The sequence below is a fragment of the Saccopteryx leptura genome, chromosome 2 (genome assembly GCF_036850995.1).
Source record: "Saccopteryx leptura isolate mSacLep1 chromosome 2, mSacLep1_pri_phased_curated, whole genome shotgun sequence".
Taxonomy (NCBI): domain Eukaryota; kingdom Metazoa; phylum Chordata; class Mammalia; order Chiroptera; family Emballonuridae; genus Saccopteryx; species Saccopteryx leptura.
Genome location: NC_089504.1, coordinates 59,526,302 through 59,553,271, shown reverse-complemented (window position 1 = coordinate 59,553,271; position 26,970 = coordinate 59,526,302). Strand labels below are relative to the sequence as shown.

At 41.1% G+C, this 26,970-nt stretch overlaps 1 protein-coding gene across 2 annotated transcripts in view; it reads right to left on the bottom strand.

Annotated features, from left to right (window-relative positions):
- Window positions 1–26,570, bottom strand: part of DOCK8 (dedicator of cytokinesis 8) — a 246,704-nt gene extending 220,134 nt beyond the window's left edge. Inside the window, exon 1 of one of the 2 annotated variants that reach the window (XM_066368042.1) lies at window positions 25,857–26,570. In XM_066368042.1, coding sequence (XP_066224139.1) covers window positions 25,857–25,909 — 53 coding nt within the window. In that variant the 5' untranslated portion in view covers window positions 25,910–26,570. Of the gene's footprint in view, window positions 1–24,771; window positions 24,926–25,856 lie in introns of those variants that run through there. The other variant, XM_066368043.1, reaches the window with a different exon arrangement.
- Window positions 26,571–26,970: the final 400 nt, after the last annotated feature.

Sequence of the window (26,970 nt, the reverse complement as noted above, 5' to 3'; positions counted from 1 at the left end):
CAAAATTCAAATTAATAGTATAATAAATAAGAAAACAAACTTTCTATACATTAAGTGTGAATAATGATTAATTTATGCAGAACTCTATTTTACCTTGGCTGTCAATGTGAAAATATTTTTACTAAGGGTCAAAAGAAAAGTAGGTCATTTAAAATCTCTAAAATACTTAATATTTACATGCAATTTTCAATTCCCATTAAGAAATTCTAAATTTGCCTGACCGGTGGTAGCACAGTGGATAGAGCATCAACCTGGGATGCTAAGGACCCAGGTTTGAAACCTCGAGGTTGCCCCTTGAGCATGGGCTCGACAGCTTGAGCGCAGGGTTGCTGGCGTGAGCGTGGGATCATAGACATGGCCCCATTGTCACTGGCTTGAAGCCCAAAGTCACTGGCTTGAGCCCAAGGTTGCTGGCTTGAGCAAGGGTCACTGGCTCAGCTGGAGCCCCCCTCCACTCCCCGCTTTCAAGGCACAAATGAGAAAGCAGTCAATAAACAGCTAAAGTGCAACTACAAGTTGGTGCTTCTCATCTCCCTTCCTGTCTGTCTGTCTGTCTCTCTCTCTCTCTCACTAAAAATTAAAATAAAATTCTAAATTCAATAATCATCTTAAAGACAAAAAATGCTGGCAAACTTCTTTTTTTTTTTTCCTGTGGCACCACCCTTTACCTAACTTTCTTGGACTTGTTGAAGGTCTTATTGGAAACTGGTAAATTATCTGTGAATTACATGCCCACAATCTTTGGATTCAACTGCAAGACCACTTAGAAAATGGAACTATTTTACAGTTATTATTTCCAAGGCTTTCAAAAATGTTATTTGTCCTTCCTTCTACCACAGGAAATAATCCCTAAATCTTCCCTACAGTCCATTGACTGGGCCTCTCCTACCTATCAAATAAAAAAATAGGTCAAAAGAGAACATTTTGAGGAGTTCCCATTTTAGTTGTTTTGTTTGTTTACTTGTCTAAGTATTGTTAGTCTTTATCTCAAAGTCCCACATCACCTGGTGTATTGGGTTTGAAGTTTTAGCATCTGCTTGGTGCTATCCAAATGATCCAGCAGATCTTAGGTGACATCCCTACTCTGGTAACAACCTGGAATCGTGTGAGGATAAGCGATACTTGGGAATGCGCCTGATACCTTGCAGAGTAGGTGCTTCAAGAAATGACCTTCTCCCTTTACTCACAGGAATAGAGCAAATCATGGTTAATCGTGACAGGCGGGCCAGTAGATTTTGAAGGCTGTCTGCTGCTTACCAAGTTCCTGGGGCAAGTGATGTGATAGTGGGGTAGGGGTCAGTCTCCTCGGGGTGCTATTGACAGAACCCTTCACTTTCTTCACTGTTTTTCAAAATGCCTAAAGATTTCATCATCAGAGATGTATTGTGAATTCTGTAAGAGCTGTCTATTAAAAAAAGCAAATAATATGTAGGCTACATAACCCCTGCTGTTAACTGAAGATGGCCTGTGGCACCGGGGACAGCTGGTGAGGGAGGCCTGAGGGAGCTGGGACCTGAAATGAGGAATGAGCAAGCAACCTCAGGAGGCAGGCGAGCCACCTGATAGATCCACCCGAGGTGGGCAAACCAAGTGACCAGCAGTCAGAAAACCCAGGTGACCTGTGACTTTCAGAGGTCTTCCCTGCCCCTCGAGAACCCTTCCATCAGCTCCCTTGGAAGGAGGCCGCCTGCCTCATGAACTTGGTAAGCAGCAGCCAGCCTTCTTCAAAATGTACTAGCCCCCTGCTCGGCAAACTGCAGCTCACGAGCCACATGTGGCTCTTTGGACCCTTGAGTTTGGCTCTTCTACAAAATGCCATGTGCGGGCGCTACCTCGATAAGGAGTGTACCTACCTATATAGTTTAAGTTTAAAAAAGTTGGTTCTCAAAAGAAATTTCAATCACTGTACTGTTGATATTTGGCTCTGCTGACTAATGAGTTTGCTGACCACTGTACTAGCCCACTGGTCATGATTAACCACAGATGGACTAGGAAGAAGACATCAGTGGGCCTTCAGGGGCTATGATGGGGGAGCATCTCCAGTTATTTTGAACTTCAAACCTTCACAGCATACATTAGACTTAAGAAGTGTGATGGAATTCTAGGGAAGAACCATGTAGACCTGTGTAAATCAGGCCACATTAATTAGTTAGTTCTTTAATATTTATTAGGCCCTGGCTGGTAGGCTCAGTGGATAGAGTGTTAGCCCGGCATACAGATGTCCTGGGTTCAATTCTCGGTCAGGGAACACATGAGAAGCCACCATCTGCTTTCCCTCCGCCACCCCACACTTCTCTCTCTTCCCCTCCTGCAGTCAGTGGCTCGATTGGTTTGAGCATTGGCCCCAGGCACTGAGGATAGCTCCGTAGATTCGAGCATCAGTCCCAGACTGGGATTGCTAGGTGAATCCTGGTCAGGGTGCATGCGGGAGTCTTTCTATCTCCCCTCCTCTCACTTAAAAAAATTATTAAACATCTATTATATGCTAGGCTCTAAAGATTTGAAAGGGAACAAAACATCCTCCTGAAACTTCTAGTAGGACAGGTGGGGTAGAAGGGACACTAAATAAACAACTTCTTCAAACTGTGATAAGTGCAAATAAGGAGAAGTAGAGAGTGCTCTGTGTGTATACATGGGAAGTCTAAATTATTAAAGTTTGATCTAAGGTCAATTTAGTGGGTTGTGACCAGCATTTAAAAAAATAAAATAGAACAGAAAAGAATAGAAACATCAATGCACATTGCAAACAGTACAAGTTGAATATGATTCCTGAAACTTTCATCTCTCTCTCTTTCTGTGTGTAAGAGAGAACTAGATTATAATATAAAGTATCTTTCCTTTGTGTATTGTGGTGAAAAAAATTTGAAAGTTAATATTAAAGACCAAGTTATCAAGATTGTGAGTAGCAGGTACCACAGATTGTCTTTAAGGATGGATGACAGAGCTGTAGAGAGAAAGGGGGTGGGGTGGGCCAAGGTGTCCCTTTCATTGACATATTCTTCCAGAAGGTGGGCTGGGAAACATTTGGTGTCAGAACCATCTAGATTTGGCCAATGACATATACAGAACAACCCCACCCCACCCTCACCCCCTCCATTTCATCTGGGGCCACTTGAGGCCTCAAAGGAAAGCATAGGGAAGAAAAATCATAGCTCTGCAGTTGGAACACAGTGGTTGTCCAAACTGGGGAACCCTGGGAATCTTGACCTTAAAGAAAACATATGCCAAACAGTAAGTATTAAACGGTCAGGGGGCCAACCAGATCTTTCTTCTTTGTTTCTGAAACTCTAATATCATTGGGACTAGAATCCAAGTCTAATCAGCAGGGCAGAGTCCCCTTCTCTACACTGAGATGTCTACTTTGAGAATGAATACCACAGTGACTTTCCATCTGTGGGTTTGCAGTGTGGTCATAACGTCAGTAGCACTCAGGGGTGACACTGTGCACTAGTTTTACGGGGCCAGATGTGAATGGAAATGTACTTGTTATACTGTAGCACAGACAGATCACCTCCTAATATATACCAAACATTCTCTCCTCCATCTAAAAATCAAGCTTCATGTTTTATACCATGGAGTTGCTTAAGCCTCTGAAGACTGGACAGTATTTCTAGTGAATTGTGTCTAGTTTTGACAGTGTGGTGGGGGAAGAAAATAGTTAGAATCTTTAGTTTGAAAATGCATCTCTGTTCCTAGTGTATTTCAGAGAAAATTCAGGTCAGTTTTGGCCCACTCTCACGGAAAGATAGAAAAAAAATCCATAAAATTGTATTCAAGCTGTGAAGAGATACCACCACAGGATTTTCAGATGCTCTAAGGCTACCTTTGGTGGTAGACACGGTCCATCACCGTGTGAGAGTAGACACAGTCCACCTCTCTTGAAAGTTAATCCTCTGACCTGTCTGAGATGAAACGAAACATATTACAGCACATGGAAAAACAAGCTCAATAAATTCCATGGCAAGGCCACGGTGAAAACTTATTTCAGCAAGAGAGTTGGTTTACAGGCTGCAATGGTTGGCAATAACAGGTGGTTCAGAGCTTGAGCTGATCTCAGCTAGACCTGGGTTTCCACCACAGCTTTACTACTCATATCCTTGGGTAAACTGCATAGCTTCACTCAGCCTCAGTTTCCAAATCCACATTCTTGGGATAATAAGGACACCCTCAACTTGTTAGGCTGTTATGAGAATCATACAAGGTACTGCATCTGAAGGATATAGTAAGTGCTCAATAAATGCAAGAATTAATTTTTAGTGATCACATTGTATCTATCTCTTTCCTTCTGATATGACAAGAAATATACCACTGGTTTTTCAGTTTCTTCTTATTTTTTTTGGATCTTTCCCTGTCAATTAAGACAAATTATACAGTTGATCTCTCCACTTCTTAGTAAAACAGAATTTTGACTTAGGTCCCAAATTTCTTTTCACGGATCGTCTGGGACCTGGCAGTCATCCTTTTGAGTGGATCTAGTAGGCAAATAATTTAGAAAAGGAAAGATAAAATTATGTTAGCTTGGGAAAATATTTTAGAAAATATCTAATATAACCTTATGAGGAAACTGAGACTCAAAAAGGGGAAATGTATAATTCTTCTAAGGGTCTTCATGTTGTGTGTGGCAACCCAAGCTAGCTGTGTTCATAAGGGGGAAAAGAAAATCTGAATCATTGGAACCACTTGATGTGAAAGCTCAAGCTGCCCTTCTCTGCAGAGGAGCAGCTACTGTTAACAAAACAAAAACTTAAAAAGAATTTACCTACTCCTCTCTTTAATATGGAACAAAGAATTGGCTAACTTCTTAATCTCAAGTAAGAATTATTTATACCAAATCATTTTCTCTTTTCCAAGCGATAAGAGAAAAGAGAATATTTATCAAATACCTAAATGGTAAGTAATTTCCACAGTCTCATTTAATACTCATAACAACCCTATGAAACAGAATGTTACCTTTTTGTTTAACAGATAAGGAAACTGAGGCACAGAGAAGTAACTTGCTCAAAACTGGTTAGAAAGTGGTAAAATGAGCATTTGAACCCTGATATGACTCATATTCATGTTTGTTTCAAAATAACTTAATATCTTCATGAGCTCTCACTCTGTGTTATTTATCTGAACAGCACGTAACACCAACTGATACTGCATTATATATTGATCTGTGCATTTATTGATGATTTGTTTCCACCAATAGAACCTACGTTCTATGAGGGCAGGGTCATTCTATAACTCCAAAGCCTAAAACAGTGCCTCTCATATAGTAAATGCTCAAGAAATATTTGTCACATGAATGAGTGAAGGAATGAATTAATTAGTGAATTAATAGGGCATGATATAACATAATTAAATATCAAACTTAAAGGTAAATATTAGACTTAAATAGTACATAACTGGCAATAAAAGCAATTGCACATAATAGATTAATAGCTTTGTCTAGGTACACTTTCACATAATTTTACTCTCTTTAAGAAATAGTATATGGGCCTGACCTATGGTGGCGCAGTGGAAAAAGCGTCAACCTGGAACACTGAGGTTGCTGGTTCGAAACCCTGGGCTTGTTTGGTCAAAGCACATATGGGAGTTAATGCTTCCTGCTCCTCCCCCTTCTCTCTCTCGCTCTCTATTCCTCTTTCCCTCTCTCTCTCTCCTCTCTGAAAAATTAATAAAGTCCTTAAAAAAAAGTTATATTTAAGAAATAGTATATGACTGTCTAACCACTATGCTGTACACCTGAAACTAATACAAAATAATATTGAATGTAAACTGTAATAGAAAATAACAATTGAAAAAAATTCTAAATTTACTTATTGATTTTTAGAGAGAGAGGAAGAGATAGAGAGACAGACACACAGAAACATAGATCTGTTTCTGTATGTGCCCTGACTGGGGATCGAACCAACCAAGCTATCCAGTCAGGGTGAAATTTTAAAAATTGTAAAAAGATATAATTTGGGTGTCCTGACCAGGTAGTTCAGTTGGTTAGAGCCTCGTCCCATTCCATCAAGGTTGTGGGTTCAATCCCCAGTCAGGACACATACCAGAATCAACCAATGGATGCAGAGATGAGTGCAAAAACCTATCAACGTCTATTTCTCTCTCTCCCCTCTTCTCTCTCTCTAAAATCAATGAATAATATTAACAATGAAAAAGATAAAATTTGGAGAGGTACGAAAGCTTGTGTGGATGGCAAGAACAGCAGCAGCAGATTAACAAATAAAAAGAGAGGAAAAGGACAGGCCTCAATGAGTAGAGATTATGGGTTAATATGAAGTGTATCTATATACTAATTTTACTTATGTTTATGGTATACATACAGCTATATAATATTAGATGTTGTTAGGGATATACTATATGTATATAATGTACTATATAACATTACATAGACATAATTTTTCAGCCTAAAATAAGACCAAGATTATCCATAAAAGCATTCGTTTTAAGAACTGTGGTCACAGGAAACTTAACAAAATAACAATATTTGTCCAAAATAAATTTACCTTTAGGTGCACTGACTCAGTCATAATAAGTTTCAATTCAGTCTTTTGAGGCTGATTTTTTTCCCCTTAAAGGCATCTATGAAACGTTAGCCTTATCAGTTTATACTTATTTGAATAAGGTAAGAAGTAAGGTAAAGTTCAGGACACCATATTGTTCAAATATTTTAAACTTCATTTTAAGAATAGATGCCACACAAAACTGTCCAGAAGGATAACTGGACAGCTAGCTATACATGTCAGTGGAGAGACCTTAGAGTCAGTGATCCGATCTCTAGCATTTATCCTGAGAAATCATTAAAAGTATAAGTAAAGATGAATGCAAAAATTTATTCAGTGAAGTGCTGTTTCTAGTGCAGAATAAATGGAAACAAATGTAGCTCAATAGAAAAATAGTTACCATATTTCCTCATGTATAAGACACTCCCATGTATAAGGTGCACTTGAATTTTAGGGCCCAAAATTTGAAAACAAAATGTATTACATAAAGTTATTGAACTCAAGTTTTTTTAATCATAAAATTCATACAACTCCCCAGTACTGTCAAAACTCCCATTCATTAGCTTGTCCTCATCGGTGTCTGATGACAAATCACTATCTTCAACAAAGAGCGCAAAATCAAGTGTGAAAAAGCAGGAAATGCAAGTAAAAAATACCCCTACAACCACTGTATAAGACGCACCCAGTTTTTAGACCCCAAATTTTTCAGAAAAAAGTGCTTCTTATACATGGAGAAATACAGTAAATTATAGTTTATTGTTACAATGGAACATTATACATTCATGTAGAAATGTAATACAAGAATATTTAATGACATAAAAAGTTGTTCATGATATAGCTATAAATAAAAAAGCAGGTTAAAAAACAGTATATAAGCATTTTTCCAATTTTGTAGAAAACATGCATAAGTATGTCTAGAAAAAAAATGTAGACTATCAGGTTGTTAAAGTAATTAATTTTAGGTCAAAGAACCAGAAATAATTTTTATTTAAAAAATTTTGCATATGTGCACTTGTGACTTTTCTATAATTCACATACCTAGCTTTTGTCATAAGAAGCCATTTTTTGTTTTAGGAAAGGATAGGAAACACGTCTGTAGGTCACCTGTCTATACCTCCAGTCGCCATTGTTCAGGATGGATTGCTTATTTTCCTCGATGGTTCTACTTTTTCAACATCCCACTTCTTTCCCATCTCTCATATAAACATTCCTGTGATCACAGTGTGTATTACGTAAGTGGCTCCACCAAGTCTCCTCTGTGGTCTTTCATAATGCCAGGTGCTTCCATAAAAGTTATTTTTTGGAAAAGGTAACAGTGTGTGTGTGTCATCTATTTTAGTATTCAGAAAATGTGAGGTCACAGGGAAATTTAAGGCCCAAACTTCCCTTTGCCTTTACATCTCCTTCCTACAAGTTTACTATTAAGTGTGTACAAGTACGTGTGTGTTTCAGGGGACAGGCTTTGCAAATGAGTTAAAATCCTATTTTAGGCCATTGTGGTGGCTGTTTTTTTATTTTTAATTTTTTTTTAAATTTGTTCATTTTAAGAGAGGAGAGAGAGAGGGAGAGAGAGAGAGGAGAGAGAGAAGGGGGAGGAGCAAGAAGCATCAACTCCCATATGTGCCTTGACCAGGCAAGCCCAGGGTTTCGAACCGGCGACCTCAGCATTTCCAGGTGGATGCTTTATCCACTGCGCCACCACAGGTCAGGCTTATTTTTAATTTTTAACATTTCTCCATCTCTCATTTCCAGTGGATTTACTTTGTCCTTTTTTTACTTAATTTTCTTTTCTGAGCATCTACAAAGTATGAGACCCTGTGCGGGTATACAACATGTTACCTCATTGACTAATCACAGAAATATGGTACTTATTCCCAATTTATAGTCGTTTTGTTAATGCGTGTGTGGTGCTCTTTGATTTATGTAGCGTTTTCAGGATAATATTTCATTTGACCCTGTGATGTTGCTGCTAATATTTATGTTTCACAGATGAGAACACTAAGACTCAGGGAAGTTAAAGATTTGGTTTTTCTTCCCTTGTAGCCTCCACACCCATATCCCTGTGACTTAGACCACATGGTTGTTATCTAGCTGCCAACAGCACGGCAAACCGGGCCGACACATGTTTATTGGCTCCTCCATTGTGACTGGGACCCTGTGGCAAGGATGGTTAGCTGACTCCCAAAGACTCAACGCTCCCCTTTCACAGTGAAGAGTTGCTGAATATAGACAAGAACTATATTCCCAGCCCCCCACCCTTGTGTATCAACAGACCTTATAAGTAATCCTCGTTGATGGGTTGTGACCGGAAGTGATGTGTGCTGATTTTAAGCTGAGATATTGGCCCTGGCCGGTTGGCTCAGCGGTAGAGCGTCGGCCTGGTATGCGGGGACCCAGTTCCTGGGCCAGGGCACATAGGAGAAGCGCCCATTTGCTTCTCCACCCCCCCCCTTCCTCTCTGTCTCTCTCTTCCCCTCCCGCAGCCATTGGAGCAAAGATGGCCCGGGTGCTGGGGATGGCTTCTTGGCCTCTGCCCCAGGCACTAGAGTGGCTCTGGTTGCGACAGAGCGACGCCCCGGAGGGGCGGAGCATCACCCCCTGGTGGGCAGAGCGTCGCCCCTGGTGGGGGTGGGCGTGCCGGGTGGATCCCGGTCCGGCGCATGCGGGAGTCTATCTGACTGTCTCTCCCCGTTTCCAGCTTCAGAAAAAAAAAAATACAAAAATAAATAAATAAATAAGCTGAGATATTGAAGGGTTGGATGCACAGTCTTTCACTCTCTCTTCTTCATGGCCACTGGCTGAATGATGCCAGAAGAACTGGAAACTCACAAGATGGCAGAGCCATAAGGTGGAAGCAACCTGGGTCCCTTAGTCACTGCTTGAGGAAGAGCTATCTAACATGTTTCAGACTGTGACATGAATATGAAATATGTTTTTGTGGGGTTAATCCACTCAGATATTGGGATTATCTGTGACAGTAGATAGTTTACCTTGATGAGTACTGGGACTGTAAGCCCAGCTATCCCTCCTCACTGGGCCGTGATCCTGGAATTAGATGAGCTTGAATCCACTCTAGTTATTAATGGGGTGCAGCTCCTGTCACTAATTCACACCACAGTAATTGCTGGGGTGGGCAGAGACCACTAGTTGCCTATCAGTAGCCATTATCCCCTTTCTTCTAACTCAACCCTAGTTTTGCTGGGGATGGCAATGTGCTGGTTTAATAAAGCAACATTTGCCAACCTCTCTTGTAGGTAAAATTAACACAGATATGACCAATGAGAAATCTAGCAAAGGCCATTGTGTGAGTTTCTAGAAAATTTCCTAAAAGGGGAAAAAGTTAGCTGGCATGCTTCTTTTGCCTTCCTTCTTTTCCTGCCTTCAATACTCTACCAATGCTTAGAGTTTCAGGAACCATTTTGTGACCATAAGGATGAGAGCCACAAGCTAAGGATGATGGAACTCAAAGACACAAGGAACCTGGGTCTCCAGTGGTGCCTAGGCTATGACACCAAGCCTGAATGGCCAACCACCGGAATTCTTGTTATATAAGAAAGTAAAGCCCTGGCCGGTTGGCTCAGCGGTAGAGCGTCGGCCTGGCGTGCGGGGGACCCGGGTTCGATTCCCAGCCAGGGCACATAGGAGAAGCGCCCATTTGCTTCTCCACCCCCCCCTTCCTCTCTGTCTCTCTCTTCCCCTCCCGCAGCCAAGGCTCCATTGGAGCAAAGATGGCCCGGGCGCTGGGGATGGCTCCTTGGCCTCTGTCCCAGGCGCTGGAGTGGCTCTGGTCGCGGCAGAGCGACACCCAGGAGGGGCAGAGCATCGCCCCCTGGTGGGCAGAGCATCACCCCTGGTGGGAGTGCCGGGTGGATCCCGGTCGGGCGCATGCGGGAGTCTGTCTGACTGTCTCTCCCCGTTTCCAGCTTCAGAAAAATACAAAAAAAAAAAAAAAAGAAAGTAAAGAAGCCCTACTTTGTTCACACCACTGTTTAGTAGGGTGGTCTGTTCTTGCAGCAGCTAAAAGCAATCCTAATAGATACAAAGGTGACCCTTCTAAGACAGCCCACAGCACACATCTTCCTAATGGGCTGGACACTCTGCCTCTCTGCTCTCTCTTCTGCTACTCACTCTAATTCTTCCCAGCCCCGACCTTACACTGGATGCAGTAGTCACTGAATTTCTAAGCCCATTTGGTCATTCTTAAGGATAAAGAGCTCACTGACCCTTTTCCTAGTCATTGAATTTAGCTTCCAATCCTGCTCCTCTGAGTGACACAGCAATTTTCAAGCAACTTCTCTCTCTGATATTCTCAAACTGCTGCTTCATCCTCTCTGGACCAGACAGCTCTGCAATCCGGGCTCCGTTGGTGTAATTATGGGATTTAAGTGAAACCTAAGAAGTTATTAAGTTCACTCACCTGCCTCCAGGAAAGACTGTGTTTAGCTCTTCCATGTATACAGCTGTCTTCCTTGGTCTAAAAAAAGTCTCTCATGAAGTACGACTCACTAGCAACTTTGAAGGAATCAATTTGATCTGTTCTCAGTTTCTCGGCCAGTATTATGAGTATTGTGATTTTAGCTAGGAATGACAAGACCTTCTGCTTAAATATGTAAAGTTTGAAATGGGATATAATTACGTTCTTTGTTGGGTGTTGTAACACAGTGGTTTTCAACCTTTTTACTCTTGGGGTCTGGTGAAAATAGGAGAATTATTTCAGGGACCACTGAGGCAGAAATAAGCCTGAGCATAAGAGAATTCAACTAAGATTACTGAGTCTGTAATCTTAAAACAACATCAGGGTGGTTAACTCTCATGGACTGGCACAAAATTTCTGGTGGACCAGTCCACTGACTGGCAAACAACACAGCTGTAACAGATTAAAATGGCCAAATATTTTGCAGCTCCTCCCATCTATCTCCCTACCCCTTGAATCTGGGTTGCCTTGAGACTTGCTTTGACCAAGGAATGAGGCATCCGTTATATTGTATGAATTCTAGACTAAGCCTTAAGCAGTCTCGCAGCTTCTGCCTTTATCCTCTTAGAATGTTCCCTCCACCACATAAGGAATACTGAGCTATACCACTGAAGGATAAGAGTCTACGTGAAGAAGGACAGCCAGCACCAAGGCTGGGACACATGAGTGATGCCACCTTACCCGCTCCAGCTTTAGTTGAGCCACCAGGTAATTGCAACTACATGAATGACTACAGCAAGACCAGACAAACAACCTCACTGAGCCCAACCCAGACTGCCAACCCACAGAATCATGAGAAATAATAAATTACTGCTGTTTCAAGTCACTAGGCTTTGGGGTAGTGTATTATTTTTCAGGGCTGCTGTAACACTTGACCACAAACCTGGTGGGCCTAAAAGTTATTCTCTCTGTTCTGGAGGTTAGAAGTCCAAAATCAAGGTGTCGACAGGGCCATGCCACCTCTGAAGTCCCCAGGGAAGAATCTCTCCTTGCCTCTTCTACCTTCTGGTGGTTGCTGGCAGACTTTGGTGGTCCTTGGCTTGTGGTGGTATAACATCAATCTCTGTCTCTGTCTTAACGTGGCCTCTCTCTGTGTCTCTTCTTACATAGGCATCAGTGATTAGATTTAGGGCCCACTGTAATTCAGTGTGATCTCATGTTAGTTTGATTACATCTGCAAAGACCCTATTTCCAAAGTAAGATGATACACCCATAGGTACCAGGGTTTAGGAATCTTTTGGAGGGACACAAATCAACCCATAAGAGGTGATTTGTTAAACAGTAGAATACAACTGATATGGGTACTCTTTCCTAGAAATTTTTTGTACTTCAAACTTAAGAAGATAAATGTATAGATAATAAAATAGAAAGGATTATCATGTTCATAAAGAAAACAATGCAAGAGAGATTCCAAATCTCCTAGGAAAAAAAATATCTAAATAGGATATTTTACTTATTGTTAGGAGTCTTAACGATAGGGCAAAGCAAAATTTGTTATACATTAAACAGTATCGATCCTGATCATCTTTATCCATGAATAAGACTTCTTTTATAGGAACGATAACCATGCTTTCTCTCAAAGATCAGAGCATACTCTGTTGAGCGCGGCATGTCGGAACCTCCTGGTTCCCACTCTCCCACTTCTCTTCTGCCTCATCCAAACGTTTTAAAGGAGCGGTCTCTCTCAGCTTCCTCCATTTCCTCTGCGCTGACTCCCTCCGTAACCCTGTGAAATCTGACTTCCTTCCCCACAGCTCCACAAAAACTGCTGTTTCAGAGGTTCACACCGAACCAAGGCAAATCCAATGGCTCTTCCTTTGTCCTCATAATTTGGCATCTGACCTTTTTAATTGCCCTGTTAGCTAGCTTTTCTCATACTACCTCTGTGGGCCATCTCTTGGCCAAATTCTTCTTCCTCTTTTTGTAGCTCTTCCTTCTTGTACCAACTGGCAAGTGATTCTTCACCTACCCCCATTTCTTTTCTCTTCCACCGTACTTTCCCACTTAGAAAATGTGTCCATTCTTCATTCCTGACCCCAATCCACTGATGACTCCCTAACCAATATTTCCATCCTGACTTATCACTCACGCCCTAAGCCTGTATGTCCAGCTGCCCCATGGAAATGTTACATCTTTTATGCTCATCTGTATTAGTTAAGGTAAGCTTACTGATGCTGTGATAACGAATCATCCAAAATTCTTAGTGGCTGATAAAAACAAGGACCCCCAGTGTGCAACGGTGGCTCTGCTCTAACACTCCAGGATACAGGCTGACAGATCAGCCCCTGCCTGGGACACTGCTCATCATGTAGAGCAGGGAAAGGAGGACATGACAAAGGCCAGGCTAGATCTGAAAGCTTCACCTCAAAGTGACCACGTCACCCTCAATAAGGTGAAAGTAAAATCCACTCACAGGGAAGGAGAGCAAATATATGTAAATGTGCAGTTTACTATATTCTCTTAAACAAAACCTCTACAAGAGAAGTACAAAATTATTCTCCCAAAACTAACTCTAATTCCCAATGTTCATAATTTCTCACTGGCACCATCTTTATCCAGTTTCCCCAAAATGGCCATTGGGGTGTTACCTCTTTTATAAATATTAGTTTATTTATTACAAAAGCAGTCTTCGAAGAAAATCTGGAAAATACATATACATATATACACTTTACATACAAGTAAACAGAAATCTATTACTAAAACTATATATCAGGTATAAAGCATAACATGTTGCCATATGTCCCTCTGGTTCCCTCCCTATTATATGTATTATCTCTATAGGGAGATATACACATATTTTTCTTTTAAAAAATTCTATTGATTGATTTTAGAGAGAGAGAGAGAGAACCAATCTGTTTCTGTATGTGCCCTGATTGGGGATCAAACCCATAACTTTGACATATTGGGATCATGCTATAACTAATCTGACCAGGGCCACACATATTTATTTTTCAATTAAAACACTACACTATACATATAATTTATGGCTGCTAAGAAACTTATTCAGCTGAATTCAATATTTTCTTTTCCTTCCTTATTTAGAAATATTATATAATAATGACTTGAAATTTTAAATATCCAGCTCTGACCTCTCCTGAGTCCCAAATTCCTAAACAAAACTACATAGTAGATGATTCTATTTGAATTTCTAACATGCATCTTAAACTTAATATGTCCCCAATTATGCTCTGGATTCACCCAAAAAGCCCGCTCATCCTCGGGTCCTTTCAATCTCTGTTAAAAGCATTAATATTGACCTGTCACTCCATCATTGGAGAAGTCTTGATTTCTCCTTCTCTCTCATTGGTCCCTGCTCCACATCAAATCCACCAGCCTCATAACTAAAATACATCCCAGAGCTGACTGCTTGCCTCCCTCTCCATTCTCAGCTCCTGTCCTGCCACCATCACCTTTCCCCAGGACACTGCACTACCTCCCAACTGCTCTCTTAGTGCTATTCTTTGCTTCTCTATATGGTGACCGAGTGATCTTTTAAACACCAGTCAATTCCATTATGCACTTAGAATAACTTGTAAGTTTTTCACATGGATTACAAGGCCTTTTTGTGATGTGGTTTCTGTGCATTTTTCTCTTCATCTCTACTGCTCTCTCCCTCATTCAGTCTACTTCAAACGCACTCACTGCCTCTTTCTTTGCTTTCAACACACCAGATTTTCTCCTGCATCAGCCCAGCCCCGGCACTCGCTAATTCCCCTGTCCAGTCTTGGCCCAGAGTTATCTCCTCAGGAATGCCTTTCTTGACCGTTCTCAAGTATCCACACACTCCCGTATGACCCATTTACATTCTCTGCATTGCATTTATTGTATCTGATATTTCCTTGCTTGTTTATTGTCTTTCCATTAGAAAATTACTTCTTTTAGAACAATAATCTTGTCTGTCTTACAGCTCTATCCTCTGCACTTAGAACACTGCCAGGCACATAATAGGCTATAATCAACATTCATGAAACAAGCAAATGAATAAATATTTAGTTGCTTTTCCAGTCTGGCTGATTCCCTCTGAAGTACCTATAAATGCAGTCCCCTTTCTTTCTATCTTCCTTACCCCAGCCCAATCCCAGACCTCATCACCTAACACCGAAATGACTGAACCCAGGCAACCTCCTCCAATCCATTCTGCATACTGCCAATTATTCTTCCCATCAGATCCATTTCTGCCACTCACCTCCTTGTCTTTCAGGACCTGGCTGAAAAGTCTCACCTCCTCACCCTCTGGGGATGCTGCAACTCCTTTCCCCCTGAATTTTGTGAACATTCCTGTCCTTAACCCTTACTCTGCCACACAAACACTACCTCCCGTACTTGCTATCTTTTGCATTTATGTTAACCTGCTCACTGCAGCTGAACTCTGAGGGCATATACTGGTTTGGTTTTGGTTTTGTTTGTTTGTTTGCCCTCCTAGAGCCTAGAGGAAGTCATAGGCAATTAAAATAACTATTGTTGAATTGAATGAATATGGGACAGGAAACAAAATACAACAGGTGAGTTGGCTACCCCTTCTAAAGGGACACTATGAGAATAGGCAGTGATTCGGAATGAAAGAATAAAATACTAAGAGGTGAAGCAAATGAGCCAAATTATCAACATGATTTGAAATCTTGTATGCACAGAGAACAGATGGTCACTATTGCCTTGAAACAACATTAATGTTAAAGAGTAGAACCAAGTTTCTTTTTAGTGGACTTTGAAACCGAGTTTTTCTACTAGCATCAGGGAAAGTGGATTGTCATTCCAGCGTAAATTACTGCATGATGACTAACACCCCTTAGGGAACTCTAGTTTGCCTCCCTAATGAACCTGAACCTCAAGGAGGTGACCTTGACGAGAGCCCAGCTTCTCCTGAGTGCTCTCAGTCCACAGCAGTGAAATAAGTACAAAGAACTCTGATAGTTGCACCGAATAACATGTTTGCTGAGTGCTCAATATTGCCCTGTGCAGCAGCAAGGGGAAGTAGCCACTTGGAGAAAAGCATTTCTCCCCTTGGGCATTCTTCCCAGTTTGTGTGATTTGAGATACGGTACAAGGAGAGACTATATCTCTCTGAATAAGTCAAGCCTGCTCGTTCGGTCATACCAAGGCCAAAATAACCACATAAAGACTTTTGAGCAAATACCACACCTTCTTTTGCTAACCAACATACTTTCCTTAATCAAATGTCTAGATAATAAGACAAAATCTTTATTCTTTTATTTATCATAAATAAAATTAAAACCATATTATTTAAAAATAATATGTTATCAACTCAAATGCTTATCTCAAGTCAAATGAAAATTATGGGTACATTCATCTGATGGAGAAAATAAGGTTTTTAATTTTTTTCCTGGCCATTCCAGGAAATGAGTAATGTGACTGTACTGTAAAAAGTGATTGAAAAACATCACCAGAATGTACACATCTAAATAACTGCTGTTCTTTATCATTCCACCCAAGAAGTGCCATACAATTTATTCTGACAGAGCTGCATTCCTAAAATCACTTTTGGAACTCCTCTTTGCAACTGCTTTCGGAGCTACTGAAAGAGGCATCTAAAACACAGCTTCATTATTTTACAGTCCCATCTTATCTTGAACTCGAACTGCAATTACCTAATTTAACTGGCTTGCTTGAATAGTAATGACTATGGCTCATTCCAGAAACCATATAATATACTGTTTACAGATATGTAAACTACCCAGCACATACATACACACGTGCACATGCATGCACACACACACACAATAAAAAGTACAACTTGGCCTGACCTGTGGTGGCGCAGTGGATAAAGCGTCGACCTGGAAATGCTGAGGTCGCCGGTTCGAAACCCTGGGCTTGCCTGGTCAAGGCACATATGGGAGTTGATGCTTCCAGCTCCTCCCCCCCTTCTCTCTCTCTGTCTCTTCTCTCTCTCTCTCTCTCTCTCTCCCCCTCTCCTCTCTAAAATGAATAAATTAAAAAAAAGTATTAAAAAAAAGTAACTAAAAAGTACAACTTGGAGATAATGCTGGCCTATGAAAGTGAGAAGACAGAATAGGAGTGATGAGCAGAACAAAGGGTAACTTCAAATGTATGTGTTAAAAAAAAAAATACAGCCAAAATGGAGTCACGTTGGCTAATCCACATCATCAAACCAAAAGTTAATGACTAACCTAACTGCAGTTTCAACCTCTTCCAGGAGAATTTTTTTAAAAATCAGTGTGAAATCTGAACAGTACTAGTGACGTATTCTACCCGATAAGACTCTCTGCCTTGCCCTACGGAAAGATGTCCTTGCCTGAAATCATACACTCCTATAACTTCTTTCTCGCTCTCTCCTTTAACTTCTTAGTCCCACTCTCTTTTTACCTATAAAAACCTTCCATTTGTCCAGCCCTTCAGGGGGCCCTTCTGTTGCTAGCTGGGATGCTGCTCAACTCATGAACCACTTAATAAAGCCAATGAGATCTTCAAATTAACTCAGTTGAATTTTTTTTTACACCTATAATGTTTTCCTTTTTAATTTAAAAAATATATAAAGCCAAAGTGAGCAAATGTTAACATTTGTTAATTCTGTTCAGTGGGCCCTCAGTTACTTGCCACACCATTATCTATATTTTCTATATTTTTGACACTTTCCAAGAAAAAAAGAAAATGCTCCCTAAAAGAAAAAAGATTTCATACCATCGAGCTTATTTTTTTAAATAATTGTACTCCAGTCTCTGAGAGCAGTTCTTAAAGGATTTCCAAAATTGTTGGTTTTGGATAATGTTACACTCTTTAGAATAAGTGGTAAGCTCCCCCCCACCCCATCCCTGGCCAAGATGAGCACTTTGAAGGCACAGTACCCAGTACAGAGGGCTAGGAGAGAAAGAAGACTCCCTCCTTTTTCAATCCATGATTTTGGGTTTATCTCTTATTCTGTCTTTGTGTTTCCAGGGCCTGCCACAGTACTTAAGACATAGTCACCGCAATAGCTGAAGTAAGTCAATGAATGAATGGACAAACTATTAAACTAACCAGCTTAGGATTTACAAGCCTACTACCCCATCTATATGCCAGAAAGTCAAGAGATAGGAGAAAGCAGAAGGAACAATTATTTTACAGTTCTACATTTCTTAATCTAGTCCAAGTTAGCTTAAATATTGTTAGGTAACCTGTTTGCTATTTTTATGTTTGGCCTTTCAAAGGGAACAATGATGAATTTTATCTGTTGTATGAAGGGAATGATAGGAGAACTTCATGAAGCCTTTTGAGGTTTCTGAGCAGTGATACTAATACTACATTAAGCCCAAAGCCAATCACAGAGGAAGAGAAACCCAAAAAAGTGTGAAATATGTCCATCTCTCTATATTCTGAATAAAGAGAAAACACAAACAGTGAGTTATGTCATCTGGAATCTTATTTTGTAATAGACATGGATTTTGACGTTTTGTTTGCCATTTCATTTAAAGGGCTAGGGATTACACAAAGAAGGATAAACAGGATTATATTGTTACAGTAAAAAGCAAGTGAAAGTGTGACAACTAGAGTCTAAAACATAATCAAGAAAGAACTTAGTTGCTAGAACAATCTATTGTTATCATTAATCCACCTATTCAATGAACAGAGACAGAAAGTGAGAGATAGAGGTGAGTGCCATCTTTAGTTATATATAAGGCAAAGAAAAAAAAAAGAAATCATGACCCTGGTCAGTTGGTTCAATGGTAGAGTGTTGGCCCGCTGTGTGGGAGTCCTGGGATCGATCCCTGGTCAGGGCACACAGGAGAAATGCCATTTGCTTCTCCACCTCTCCCCCTCCTCCCCTCTCTTTCTCTCTCTCTCCCCTCCCCTCCTGCAGCCATGGCTCAAATAGTTTTAGCAATTTGGCCCTGGACGCTGAGGATGGCTCCATGGTCTTGCCTCAGGCACTGAAATAGCTCAGTTTCTGAGCAACAGAGCAGCGGTCTCAGATGGACAGATCATCGCCTTGTAGGGGGCTTCTGGGTGGATCCCAGTCTGGGCACATGTGGGAGTCTCTGCCTCCCTGCCTCCCACCTCTCACTCAAAAAAAAAAAAAAGAAAGAAACAGAAATCATGACTATTTTAATCCACAAAGAATGACTTCAGAGGTCATACAGGGACCGGGGAGAGACATTAAACAGGAAGAGGTCAGACATATTTAAGCGAAGGGGTCAAAATCTTGAATAAAGGTTTAAAAGACCAACAAAACCCAGCAGGGTGTGAATGTAATGAAATAATCAAACTTAAAGCTACTGGTGGAAGTGTAAATAGGTATAACTTTTCTGGGAGGCAATTTGGCCGTGTACATCAGAAGCTTGAAAAATGCTTCTTTCCTTTGATCAAGCAATTCCACTCTTAGAAAATTTTAAGAAAGTATTTGCACTAACACATAGAGATGGATGTATAAGAGTGTCCGGTCAAACACTGTACATTATTATGAAAATTAGAAACTATGTTAAGGCCCATTAATAGAGAATTAATTCAATAATCATTGTATATTCAATCAAGGTAATTTTACACAGCCTATGTAAATAATAATGTAGATCTATATTAACTGACATGGAGAATTGTTCATATTTTAAAATTAAAAAATAACACCTAGGACAGGCATCCCCAAACTACGGCCCGTGGGCCGCATGCAGCCGCCTGAGGCCATTTATCCGGCCCCCTGCAGCACTTCCGGAAGGAGCACCTCTTTCATTGGTGGTCAGTGAGAGGAGCACTGTATGTGGCGGCCCTCCAACGGTCTGAGGGACAGTGAACTGGACCCCTGTGTAAAAAGTTTGGGGACCCCTGATAGGGTATTATATACAATGTAATCCCATTTTTGTAAAATGGAAGAATATACTTCCAAATGTTAACAGCTGTAATTTATGGTGGTAGAAATATTTACTTACTGTCAGAGGCAGATTTAACAGCGGATACACAAGGTGCACGCCCTGGGGCCCGACTTCTAAAGGCCCCACAAATCCCCAACTTTACACTTTTTTTCTAATGACACCAAGTTTGGTTTCATATGTGCAATTTTAACACTAATAGTACATAATATTTTTATTTATTTAAAAATATGGTTAACGTGTGGTGGCACAGTGGATAAAGCTTCGACCTGGAAATGCTGAGGTTGCCGGTTTGAAACCCTGTGCTTGCCTGGTCAAGGCACATATGGGAGTTGATGCTTAGCTCCTCCCCCCTTCTCTCTCTCTGTCTCTCTCTCCTCTCTAAAAATGAATAAATAAAATAAAATAAAAAATATCCAAGCATTTTGAAAAAAAATAAAATAAAATAAATAAAATAAAAATATGGTTAATGTGTATTTTTATTTTCCTTGTCTCTCTCTTTTTTTAAGGGGCCCAATATTTTCTTCTACACCCGGGGCCTCAACAGACCTTAATCCGCCTCTGCTTCTCTGCTTACTGTACTTTCTACGGACGAACATGAATGGAAAGAATAAAGCCCAGGGGAAGATCTGGTTCTGCCACTCCCACTCCTGCTTTTCTGACCCTGTATTTGATCTGAACACAGCGGGACACAACGTAATGGTCTTATACCCTGTGCTAGACACTAATTTGTTCTGATTTCGCCAATCCCCTGCATACAGATTCCTTCTTATAAACTTTCAGAGATTTCAACTGGTTTTTATTCTGCGTGCCTCTAAATTGTCAATACAGAATACTGTACCACTAACGTACAACTCCAGAAGCACAGAGACCACACTGTATAAATCCCATTGTGTTTTCCTAGAGCCTAGAGAACCTTAACGTCTGCTGATTGGTAATAAGATTAGGCTGAACACTTGTGGGAATAGAGACAGCACATTCCTGTTGCTTTAACACTTATTATTGACCAAGTATGAATGTTTGCCACTGCAAACACTGGTTGTTTGCCACTACAAAGGATTAAGTGCTTCTGTGTCTTAGCCCTCTCCATCAAGAAGTCTGAGTATTTTCACATGCCTCTCTTCTCAAGGTCCCTGTGAAACAGGATGGAAAGGTGAGGTGTTTTAAACCTAGTTTCTTGAGCATTACCTTTCTCTCTAGGTAACTACATGATATAATTATATTTCCTTTTCCATGTAGAAGTGAACATTAGCTTCACATATACTTGTGAACCATCAGAGCTCAAAATTTTACCCTAGTGGGTTTTTTCAATTGCACATGATGCCTGAAATTCAAGTGTCTGTCCCAAGAATCTGAAAGAAAATGATTCTGAATGCGAAAGACAAAAATTCTGAGTTGACTTGCCTGAAGCCTCTACTATTGGTCTTTGGTCTAGAACACATCAGACAAATGAAGCAATTCCTGAAAGCACCAATTCCGCATTTGCCATTACCACTAAAGAGCAGCACTGTCATACTGCAGACATACATTTGTACCCATGAGTACATATATATTGTTATGCTTGTATCATCTTTGCAGACACAATTAGCAAATGCTTCTCAGGAAGATCTCTATACTTTCAACTTGTTCTGGTCCTTATGCCCAGAATTATTGGGGTGGTTTTTACTGCAATCTGTCTTCTTGGCTCCTTGTTTTTATATTCCAAAAGCCACTCACTAACAGTGATTGTTATACTTAACTACTTTGTTCTTTTTCTACAATGATAAAATGAAGATATATAAAGTTCTTGGCACAGAGTAAATGGTCAATAAATATCAATTATTTTATTTTCATTTTAAAATAAAGCTGAGGTGGCAGCATGGTATAGTAGATAAAGGAGAGGATTCTGGAGCAAGGCCGCCTGTATTTGAATCCCAGCTCTGCCTCTAATTAGCTATTTGTGACTTTGGACAACTTTTTTGAGCTGTTTCTCCACCTGAAAAGTGGAGATAGTGTTTTTCCTACTTTATAAGTGGTAAATAAGTTAGAACGTGTTAAGACATAGACCAGTACTTGCCATACAGTAACCACTGGGTAAGTGGAAGGCATTATGTACTCCTTTCAATCCTGAACGTCCAGAATATCATTAATGTTTCTTCTGCATTTTACACTTTTGTTCTCTTTACCCAAGTTCCTTATTTTATTTTAATATTTGATCAAGTTCTACATCTATTCCGTGTTTTAAAGAAACAGAGATTTTTTGTTTAATACATTTTCAGGATATTAGTAATATTTTAAAATAATCTATGAAAGCACTAAGTGCCAGTAAGAAAAAAAAGGTAGTTGTTAAGACTTGGTGTTCATACAAAAATTGTATCATGACATTTAATGCAGCAGTACCTAATATCCCAAATGCAAACATTATGAATGGCCTAATTCAGATCTAGTCTTCCTTTGGGCAAAGGAAGTCAGAGACAATTAAACTGAAAGAAGGACAAGTATATCATACTCATAAGAAATTTTGTTCTTCCAGCTCAGAAGTCAGTGGTGGATCTTTTCTCTTATATCTCTATGAGCTGTGGGTTCTAGAGAAATGGCAATAGTGGTAAGTCATATAATTACAGTTGGTGCTCAAAGCAAGACAGGAAATAAAAAGATCTTATGTAATGATTTCCAACACATGGAAATTTAAGCTTCATAAGAGCATGAGAGAGCCAGGGTAATGGTGGGGGAATGCACACTGGTGGGCATTCCCAGGTTCCTCCTTTTTTTTGGCTCTGCCCCTACACTGAGCAATTCTGCTTGCAAGAAGCCACAGAATCTGAGAACCATGGGGACATTCTTTTCCTACCGTGAAGTTGTTTGCTTGCTCCTTCTTAAGGTTGGTGTGGGCAGAAGTAGGCTCTTTACAAATAAAAATTTTAATACATCAGATTTTAATATTTCCTTAATAGGAAGCACATTAATTTTACCCCACAAACAATTTTAGAGGATGGTTTATATCATTCTGAGTAGAAAGGTGGAAAAAACATGATCCATGTTGAATGTATTAATGACCATATTTCAATACCATCTTACTTCTCTAAGTTGATCTGTTTTAAAAACTAGCAGATAGGCATGCAGGGAAAACATTTTCTTTTCCAGCTTCAAAATTGCAAAACATCACATTGTTAGTCTGTTTAGATATTAAACACTGGTCAGAATATAAGAACAATTTGCCAATGCTGCTACTGAAATGATTTTTTCAAAATTATTTCCCTCTTGCTTTTATAAGAGATTCTTTTTTTAAAAAAAAGAAATTCTTAAGATTGGCTCAAAATAGCTCATGGCCAATTAAGAGCAGTTTCTGGAGCAGTTTGCAATCCTCACTCTGCCACTTCTGTTTGTGTGGCCTTGAACAAACTGCGTAACTTTACACAACTGCATCTTAAAGCTTCATTTTCCAATTCTTTATGAGGCTTCATGTGACTTTCATAGAATTTTTGTAAGGATTTAATAACATAATCCACTAAGAACATACTATGTCTGAAACATAGTCAGGGATCAATAAATGGTGAATTTTAATATTATATTAATACTAGGTATATCCTTATTAATCCATTTCTTTAAACAATAATTTGTAACAACCTCCTTAGCATAGCTCTTCCACCCTATACATAAAATGTTTCAAAAGAGAAAAAGAACTCCCAAAATAGGAGTGTTCAATCTTTATTCTTGCCTGAGGAAAAAGGAAACTTTTATATTTTATTTAACTTGAGTGAGGCTCTTCTTGATCAGATCGCATCACACATTCTGTTCCCCTGGGTGTGTTTGATATTCTCAGCAGAGGGATAGAAGACATATGAGGGAGAACATTCACCCCAAGGCAGCTCCAACCAGCGGCTGGCAGCTCCACCCAACCATTGGCATCATCATACCCAGCCCAAACCAGTCTCTACATTAGTGGTAGTCAACCTGGTCCCTACTGCCCACTAGTGGGCGTTCCAGCTTTCATGGTGGGTGGTAGCGGAGCAACCAAAGTATAAATAAAAAGATAGATTTAACTATAGTAAGTTGTTTTATAAAGATTTATTCTGCCAAACTTAGCGAAAATCCGACATAAAGTACTTGGTAAGTAATTATTATTATATGCTTTAACTTGCTGTAACTCTGCTTTATAAATTTTATAAAGTAAAGTTACTTCCCTACTTTATAAATTACCATTACTATGGAACCGGTGGGCAGTTAGAAAATTTTACTACTAACAGAGATACAAAAGTGGGCGGTAGGTATAAAAAGGTTGACTACCCCTGCTCTACATGGTAAGTCTGCCAACTTCAGCTTTTCCTCCTACCTTTATTCCTTAGGATCTCAAAGAGCTGATAATAGAGATAATGATGACAATGATGAAGTTGATAGTAATGCTGATGGGGATAGATGAGGATAGCTAACATTTATTTTGAGCCAAGCACTACAAGCACTGTATATATTACTTCACTTAATCTTCCCAACAGTAATAAGAGATAGGTATTATGAATATCCCCATTTGAAATATAAAGAAACCGGTTTAGAGAGGTTAAATAACATGCCCATTGTCGCATAGTTAGTTTGTAACAGAGAGCCCATCTACAAGCATATCTGGTTCTAGCTAGGCCACACCAATCTTACTGCTGCTTTCAAGACTGCCTACAGGGTTAGTTCAGGTCCTGCTGCCCATCCAACTCCAGTCTCTGTCTGAGTCATACTTCCTGACCCCAGATTTGCAAGTATGGAGGAGGAGCAGCCATGGCAAGTGGAACGTCCATTAGTAACTTCAGTTTGGCCCTCACAACCCCCAAATAAATTGACCCTCCTGGTGTGCAACAGCCCTTAAATCTAATGCAGAAAATAAAATCCCCATCAGGAGATCTCTGATGTACTTTATGCCTTTTGACTAGTACCTTTTGGCATCCAGCATTAATATACAGTACACATTAATATATATTTAAACTCATTTTAAAGATGAAAAAACAACGAAAAGAAATGGTTTACTCACAGCTACACAGCAGGTAGAAATAAAGTTGCCTATAAATCTCAATAAATCTTCTGGAAGTCCATACTACCTCCTTATTCTGGGCTTCTAATTCCTTCTTTCAAACCTCTTCACGCACTAGCAGCCCAGAAATAAACTTCCTGTGAAACTGCCTTTCAAGGCTCAGCTAGAAGACTAGAGCAGAAGTTGATCCTTCGGGACAAGTTTCATATTATTTTTTAACCAAAGAGTGTAGATTTTTCAGGGCAAGGCAAAAATGTCTCCAAATACTTGTCAGCAGTTTTCAGTGGTGGAAAAACTGCAGTTAAAAGCACCTCTGATGAGGACTTTGAGCAGTAAATGTGCTTATATTTAGTGGGTACAATTTTGATTACGAATTGGATGGTGAGTTGGAGCCATGTCCTTAATTCTCTGCTGGAGTGCCATAAATGTAAAAATGTTAGCCACAGGCCATTCCTTTTGTTTATTTAAATGAAGAATTTTAAAAAATCAGTTTTTCCACTTCATGCTCCTTTGGACCAGGGAATAAAAATAGCTATTACAGCAGAAGCCAAACTTTTTTATGGAAAAATAAAGCAAGAGGGTAAAGAGCCGTCCTCAGAACTGAAGTCTTGAAGCCTGCCTTAGAGCAATACTCTCATTTCAACCATTTCTCTTCTTGCACCTTCTTAGAACAGTCTGAAAGGAAGGTGCAGTATATGAGAAACTCCGTGATGTGCCCAGCACAGCTAACCCTGCGCCCTTCACTGTCCCCGGGCCCGGCCACCTGTCAGAACCCCAAAGGCGGCGCGGGTAAGCGGGGGTTAGGGTGACGTCCCTGGAGGTTGCTCTGAAAAGGAACACTGGTGGCTGAGGACCAGCGGAAGAGCTGGCCTTCTCGGAGAGGAGCTGGCTAAGCCCGACGCGCGGACCACTGCGCGCTCAGGTGCCCAGCGCAGCGGACTGGGGACTGGCGCTCCCGGGTCTCAGGCGCGCCCCTCGCGGACTCCCAGGGACTCTGCGAGCGGGGCCCCGGGAGCGGCCCCGCGCCGCGTTCAGCCGGCTGGGGCCGTGTGGCGGCCAGTACTCCGCACTGCAGCGTGCTTTACCTGTTGATCTTGAGCACGAACGCGCGCCGCTCCGAGCTCGGTAGCGTGGCCATGGCGCGCCCGCGGCCGGTCGGCCTCTAGGGTCGCAGGGTGCGGACGGCGGGGCGCCGCAGAGCCGCTGCAGCGCATGCCGAGCGAGACGCGAGCCTCATCTGTCAGCCGTCGCTGGAAACTTCCGCGTTTCCACCTTCGGCGCTGAAACGACCGCGGGGGAGGGCCTAGCCTCCGAGCGGCGGCGGCGGCGGCAGCCCCGCCACCCGCGCCCAGCCTGGCTTAAGGGAGCGGCGGGCGAGGAGGGTGTGGAAGCGCCGCGGGACTGCCCTCCGGATGCTGCGACCGACGGCACGCTCTTCCCGCGGCCCTGACCTCAGGCAGAGAGGAGCGCGGGCGGATGACCCGGCGACCACTGAGCGAGGCCGGAAACACCATCTGCCGAAGCGCCGAGGCTGCCAGGGCATGTGGGCAAGAGGGGGGAACCCGCGCCTTCCGCCCGCCCTGCAGACTGGGCGAAGTCGGGAAACCAACCCGGGAATTCTTTACGCCAGGCATTACTAAGGGGTCACTCCATGCCCGAGAGAAGGCAGATTAAAAACAAACAAGAAACAACACCGAGTCTGTAGACACTACAGAATACAAATCAACTTTTGCAAATGGTATGTCCACCAGGCTTCCTGGGGCGCCTTAAATAAATGTAATGATCCATCGAAGGAATAAACACTATAAATTACACACAACCTGAGTTAAATGCTTTTTTCCTAGGGAAACACTGCCTGAAGCTTTCCTGTGATTCAACAACAGGGTGCAGATTCAAAAACAGGCTTCAGAGCTGTTTATTTCAGTTTCAGGCGGAGAAGTCTGCTTAAATGTCCAGCCCCAAACTCAAGAAAAATCAGAAAGTTCCAATGGAAAGATCCGTGCTTATTTCAAGTTACTGGTTTGCGCTCAAGTTTGCTATGCTAGAGCAGTCGCTAAATAATGCCGCTGTTTGTCAGCTTGCCCTTAAATAAAACACTAAAGCAAGACATTTTTGGTTCAAAGCTGTACCACTGTTCAGTATGGTAGCCACTAGCCACGTGTGGCTATTGACCAAAGTGGTGGTTAGTTTAGTCTGAAT